The sequence below is a fragment of the Eurosta solidaginis genome, chromosome 1, assembly GCF_040869045.1.
Source record: "Eurosta solidaginis isolate ZX-2024a chromosome 1, ASM4086904v1, whole genome shotgun sequence".
NCBI lineage: Eukaryota > Metazoa > Arthropoda > Insecta > Diptera > Tephritidae > Eurosta > Eurosta solidaginis.
Genome location: NC_090319.1, coordinates 36,333,526 through 36,340,311, shown reverse-complemented (window position 1 = coordinate 36,340,311; position 6,786 = coordinate 36,333,526). Strand labels below are relative to the sequence as shown.

Sequence of the window (6,786 nt, the reverse complement as noted above, 5' to 3'; positions counted from 1 at the left end):
ATATCCGGCTCCAAAAATAAATTCGACTTCGAGAAATTGGATGGTAGTAGGGTAAAAGTCTAGTTGAGGGGCGACTGCAAATACGCGTCAAAAAATATCGAGAGAGGTGTCAAAAGACGCTTATTGGCCTCGAGAACAATAATCAGAAGGCGGAAAGGAAAAATTGTATCTCTGTCCGGAGATATTTGCAGGTGAAGTTGGCGATTTTCATGTGGTTGTTGTAATGTTGTTTACCCACAAAAAAATTGTGAACATAAGTGTTTTGCGCGGATATAGTTTTGGTCTCCAAACCGATGTTGGACCACCCAGGATAATTTATTATAAGCGCGGCCGAAGGCCTCTAACACAGAGAGGTGTTCTACGCAAAAATATCATGGATACCACCCCCGGTTTCGGAGTGACCCGCGGGCCTTTTTGCGGCTTTTACGTTAATATCTTTTCAACGAATTATAATTTTTATTTTCCGCCTTCGGTTTATTGTTTCCGAGGTCAATACGCGTCTTTTGACACCATAGTTTTGGGCACATATTAGCGGTCGACCCCTCTACTAGACTATTACCGTTAGTAGTTAACGAAGCATTAGTCATAACTTATCCAAAACAATGAACAAAAGGTTATTAAGTTCACCAACTCAAATATCTATTGGTTATGGGTATGGCTCGAAACCAAAAACCAATTGGTTGGCTATGGTATGGTTATGGCGTTAACGTTATGGAATGCACCATTAATCGATTACATTGATTTCCATTAGGTAGGTTAGACCAGCTGTTTTATCTGGTTATGGTTTTACGGGTATAAGTCATCATTAATTGGCCCTTAAATCCGGCCGTACTTTCCATGTTTTTGGACCACCCTATATAATATTTGCTCCATACACATTTGTGAACGTTGTGAATATCCCAGCTGTCAAAATATGTAAACGTTTTTATCTTTGTTTTTGTTAAGGACAATACGGGGCGATTTCATCCAATTTAATATAAAAGGTGACACCAATTTAAAAAGCAAACCACTGAAATGAGCTGTCGAAATCGTGGACGAGGTAAGCGAGGAGGTGGTGCACATGGACAGTTTCGCAATGTTAAAACAAATCGCAACTGTGAACGTAATTTGGCTCAACGTGAGTGCGAATTGGCTAGCAATCAAGAGCGAAATTCCAGCGCAGATAGTGACAACAGTTCGTCTTCATCCAACGCAGATATAGATGGCGTGCGACATGCCCCCAACTTTTCCATCGCTATGTGGGATCTTAATCATTGTGATCCAAAAAAGTGTTCTGGGCGAAAGTTGGCACGTTTGGGTCTAATCGAAAATCTGCGATTGGGACAAAAATTTCCTGGCCTTGTGCTCACACCAGTGGGAGTAAATTGTGTTAGTCCACTTGACTGTGGCATAGTTGAAACGGCAGGAGTAGCTGTGGTGGACTGCTCCTGGGCTAAACTTGAAGAGACACCATTTCAACGCATGCGGAGTCCCCATCCTCGTTTGTTGCCCTATCTTGTTGCAGCTAATCCAATTAATTATGGTAAACCATGCAAATTGAGCTGTGTTGAAGCGATTGCAGCTGCTCTTTATATATGTGGCTTTGAAGCTGAAGCTCGATGGTATATGGGAAAGTTTTCATGGGGTCATTCATTTATTGAACTTAATGAAATATTGCTGAAAAAATATGCGGAATGTAAATCCAGTGAAGAAATCGTGCAAACACAAAATGAATATCTGGAGGCAGAGAAGGTGGCACATGAAAAACCAAAAGATTTCAGCGAATTTTATCCGTCGAGCAGCAGTAGTAGTGAAGAGGACGACAATAAAAATGCTGTGAGAGAAAATGGGCACAACTGATGGATTAAAATGAGGTACTTTATTGAGTTAAATACAGTTGTAGTATTGTTATGAAATATTGTATACTATAGAATATCTTTTCTTTGTAAAGACAGCGTTGTTTTAATTTTATATGACAAGCAAATTGCCGGATTCAAGTCTTCATTTTACAAGATCATTAGGGCGTTTAACAGAGTATAGCGGATACGGGCAGTTCTAAGCCGGATAAGAATACGGTTGGTTGCGAAATCTAACTTCTTCTGGTAGTAGCGGAACGATTTTTTGACCCCTCGAATTCGTTCAAATCCACCGAGGCCAATGCCAATATCTTGCAGTATAGAAAAACAGACCTCCCAGGAAATCACTCGGTACTCTGGCTTAACTTCAATCTCTTTGCTGAAACAGATAAAACTATTGCTCATCCAAAATCACTCCCTGCACAAGCAATGTGCGCAAACAAAACCCTTATAATTGTAATGTAGAACTAACGCTCGTAACAACATCCATACGGTGCAATTGTGTTAAAACATTACGTTTCCCAGGACATTCATGCGAGTTTATGGATGAAAATCAGTGAGTGGTCGCTTCTATTAAATCGTCAAAGACTATTAATACAACAACAGCGTGAGGCAAATTGGGTTAGAAATATAAGTGTATAGTACGTACACATATTTAGCAGGTCAGGTTTTGGCAAACCAAAAGTCCTTTTGGAAGAGCTAATAGAGGCTGGGTTCACATAGAAGGTTGGTCGTTGGGTCTCAAGCGGTTAATAAGCGCAATATAAAGCTACACGAGAGGAATCCTGTGTAATTTTGGAGAAACTGATTGAAATTTGAGCAATTATATAAACAAGGGGAATCCTGTTATAAATATGAACGTATCATACACATACATATTTAGCAGGCAAAGCTTTGGCGATCTCAAGCTTATCAATGAACTATTATTATTGGAGACGAATTGTCTGGGAGGTTTGACGTCGTCATATTGGAATACCAAATTCAGAGCGTACCGATCTATGTCTGTCCAAACAAGGTTTATCTACACCGATAACAGTCCCTAAACCTTTTGGAGTGCCTCTTATTACTACAAAAACATCTTTCAAATATTTCCCTTTTGTCCTTCGTCATAGGATGGCCCTAAAACCACTCACCCAATCATCTCGCCGAACATTGTATATGTGATAACATCCCTTGATTCGGTAAGTAATCGGCATCATCAGAGCATTATATGCAGTCACAGTTGTTGTAATCGCATTCACACTACACGAAAATTTTTGAAAGTACTATGAATGTCGCTAGGCCTTTGCTGAATACTAACAGCTTTTTGTACTGCCGCGGAAGCAGTTACGTAGCCCTTTATTATACGCACGCCTTGCCGCGAGAACCGTAAACTCGGTGAGACTCTATGACAGATGGCGCCTAATGATTTACTGGACAAACAAATGTTCAAAGATATTACTTAGTTATAATTTTTATTAAGATATTTATTCTATTCTAATACGAAGAATATCATATATTGATAAACATAGAATAAGCAGTGTATAGAATACAAGAAAATCGAAATGGATTGCATGACATTACTACAAAACTAAAAGAAAAATTGCATTAGTACACTGCTGATACTATAAAATAATAAAATGTTGTGCTTTAAGACCGTTTTCCTCATATCAGCCATAAATGGCCAAAATCGTTCAGTTTTCTGTGAAATGAAATAACAGTAATGGTAAACTGGCGATCGAGATAAAAGCCCTAAATATGTAAACTAATTAATATATGTATGCTTGTGTGAGATTGCATGACGCTTTCCTCTACCAACCATTCCCTGAACCATGCCAACATCCCTTACAATTATCTATAGTAATGATAGCTTCTTCAACTCCCGCCGTACACACCTTCAACACACAAGAACATTTAAAATCATTGAGTATTACGATGGTATTCCGGTGTTACATTGACAAAATTAGTCATACTAAAATAAGTGGCACTATTCTTAACAAGAAATTTCAAAAAATCATGCAAATGTACCAGCAACATTTGCATTGACTTTTCATCTAATGCCGAAAAGCCCAACATAGAACCAAGCTTAACAAATAAACGTAAGAGATGAAAACCACCATATAGTTTAGAAAGTGGTGTCTCTGGATGTTGTTGTAATATTTCTGCATATTGTGGGCGTTCAAATTTATAGAGCAATTGTGAGCCAATCATAACATTAAAATACTCAACCACACCGTTAAGCACATCATTGATGGCGACTTCTTTGGAAGCATTCGTAGACTTGGATGTCTTTTTAAAGGCAATATATTGATCAACAATATCCTGTACGGTAATTTTTGCAGGAATGTCAAGCAGTTTATGCTGGCGTGTAATGGCGTCCCAATCATCAGCAAGACATTGTTTCAATTCATCTGGTATCTTAATTTTTACCTCCACTTTAGAAAGAAATGTTTCTTCGCTTTCAACACATGTATCTACACGATTTGATGGTATAGATGGTGTAGCTGCAGCGCTACTAATTGGTGTAACCGAGCTAGTTGCAGCTGTAGGGGTGCTTGTTGTTGTTGTATTAGTTGTGATAACTGCACTACTCGTAGATTTATCACTAACATTTGACGTAGAGCCACCACGCTTCTTCTTAGGTGGCTCATCTTTGGTTGAATCATCCTTGTTAACACCAGCAGCAGTTGCCATGACTGATTCATCTTTTGTAGGAGTTACTGTGTCATTATTATCTTTGGCAACTGGTGTACTAGTACTAGTTGGTTTTGCGCGATAGCTTCTGCCAGAGCTGGTAGGTGGTGCTGCCAAAGTGGTTGTATTCAATTCTTTTGAGGGCGTAGAGGCACGCGATTCACTACTGCCGCTAGCAGTACCATCTTTCGCAGCACCAGGGCCACCTGCTCCGACCACTTCAGCCTTCTTGCCTTTTGATGTGCCTATGTAATGTAAATATGTTACGGTTTATTGCAATTATAGTTTTGTATACTTACTTTTTCTATTCTTTCCAGCAGAATTTGAATGCTGTTTAAATACTTCCTTCTGGCGTTGCACATTTGCTTCATTGTACTTAAGTACACGATTCTCTGGCACCCACTCATCCCAACTGAGTTAATAAAAGTAAAATTATATGTATCGTAAATTAAAAAGTAGGTAGCATGCGCTCAACCCAATTCGGGTGCAAATGTACTCACTTTTTGTTCCACCCAGCGTAGTGTATATAATACTTTATTTGTTTATCCTTTGTTATGGTGCTCTTTAATGCTTTAGCTTCGTAAATTAGTGGTCCATGAAAGCATAATACTTTTTCGCCTACAAGAAATGAGCAATCAAAAAACTGCTTAGCTACGGCAGAGTGAAGTACATACCTTCGGCGAACTTTTGTTTAGGACTCATTTCACTTTGGGAAGTTATTTTGAACACTATTTAAGCAGCACGAAGATAAGAAATTATATATTTTTGTTATTTTAATTATTTACTTTATATTTTAGTTTAGCGCTCAATTTCTGTTAGTAATTGGCTTGTTGGTGAAAGCAACTTATTCGCATCGATTGGATATTTTAAAGCAGCTGACTGTTTCTCGCTGAAATGTCAAAAAAAGGTGTGTTCGCGAACTAATCCGATTTGCGTTGAGTTTAATGCAGTGCACGGACTTAAGCCGGAGTCATTATTGGTGCCGTATGTCGTATCGCTGTATCCGTATCCCTAACGTAATCAGCTGTTTATCGTTACGACGGTAAACCAAAACCCAATTGGTTGGCTACGATACGGTTACGACTTTAGCGGCACCAATAATCGATTGCATTGATTCTCATAAGGTTGGTCGAATCAGCTGTTAAAAGTTTACCGATACGGTTACCGATAAAGCACCAATGTCTCCAGCTTTAACCACTTTTTTGGTAAATCTACCAACTTTTTAGCCCATTTCATTTTCTACCACTTATAGCTGGAGACATTGGTGCTTTATCGGTAACCGTATCGGAAACCTTTTAACAGCTGATTCGACCAACCTTATGAGAATCAATGCAATCGATTATTGGTGCCGCTAAGGTCGTAACCATATCGTAGCCAACCAATTATCACCCCAATTATGAATTTTCATACGATAGACGATAAACGCTTGCTAGCGTATCGTAAAAAATCAGCTTTCATATTGCGATTTCCACATGCCCGATAGATGTACTATTGTGAATGACGGCAGAGTTTTGTTTACAAATTTTTGTGAATCTATACGAAACAGGTAGCAAAACAAAACGTAAATACTAACAATTCAATTGCCTTGTACGTAAAAGTGGAAAAAGTTTTTAAAAGCTGTAATAATAAAATGTTTTCTGCTTCCTATGTATGTATGTTGCTTTTATATAAACTCAAATGAACAAATTGACGAAACTTGCATAAAGCCATAGAAAAAAGAAAATTGAGAGATGCTTCCAATCTTCTTGAAATAAACTCTACACTGTAAGTACTTGACATACTAAGAGTAAAAAAAGTTTAATAAACAAAATAGATTTCAGAGTATGTCTTAACAGTGGTAGAATTCAGTTTGCGCGCCCATAAAAATAGGGCATCCATCCCAAATATTTTGAAGATTTGTGCCACTTCAAGGCTTCTTGCCCAGGGTGTTGCAACAGAGTGTTGGGAATGAGGCTTCTTTGGATTTTGTAATAATTTTATATTTACTTTTATTTAAATAGCTCCCAACGTATCGTGCAAAAATTTATCAACGATAGCTAGCCTAGAAAATCGAGCAGTTGATGCGATAGTTAGCGTATGGCAATACCACGATAAACGATAAACACTAACGATCGGGTTTTACACGCTAGAATTTATTTCATAATACGGTATAACAGATTGCAAGCGTTTATCATGTATCGTATGAGTTCATAATAGGGGTGTGGGTTTTGGTTTCTCGTCGTAACGATAAACAGCTGATTACGTTAGGGATACGGATACAGCGATACGACATACGGCA

General features: G+C 38.4%; 2 protein-coding genes across 2 annotated transcripts; one reads left to right on the top strand and one right to left on the bottom strand.

Annotated features, from left to right (window-relative positions):
• The first annotated feature begins 903 nt into the window (after window positions 1–903).
• On the top strand, window positions 904–3,417 carry LOC137251743 (18S rRNA aminocarboxypropyltransferase). Its single transcript, XM_067786539.1, has 2 exons — window positions 904–1,853; window positions 1,931–3,417. Exon 1 carries the CDS (start codon window positions 1,015–1,017, stop codon window positions 1,837–1,839), a length of 825 nt encoding a protein of 274 aa, XP_067642640.1. The 5' UTR covers window positions 904–1,014; the 3' UTR covers window positions 1,840–1,853; window positions 1,931–3,417.
• Window positions 3,273–5,413, bottom strand: MRG15 (MORF-related gene 15). The gene is made up of 4 exons (XM_067786527.1): window positions 5,183–5,413; window positions 5,009–5,126; window positions 4,808–4,920; window positions 3,273–4,753 (listed from the first exon to the last, which is right to left on the bottom strand). The coding sequence occupies exons 1-4, from the start codon at window positions 5,208–5,210 to the stop codon at window positions 3,735–3,737; spliced, it is 1,278 nt and encodes a 425-aa protein (XP_067642628.1). The 5' UTR covers window positions 5,211–5,413; the 3' UTR covers window positions 3,273–3,734.
• Window positions 5,414–6,786: the final 1,373 nt, after the last annotated feature.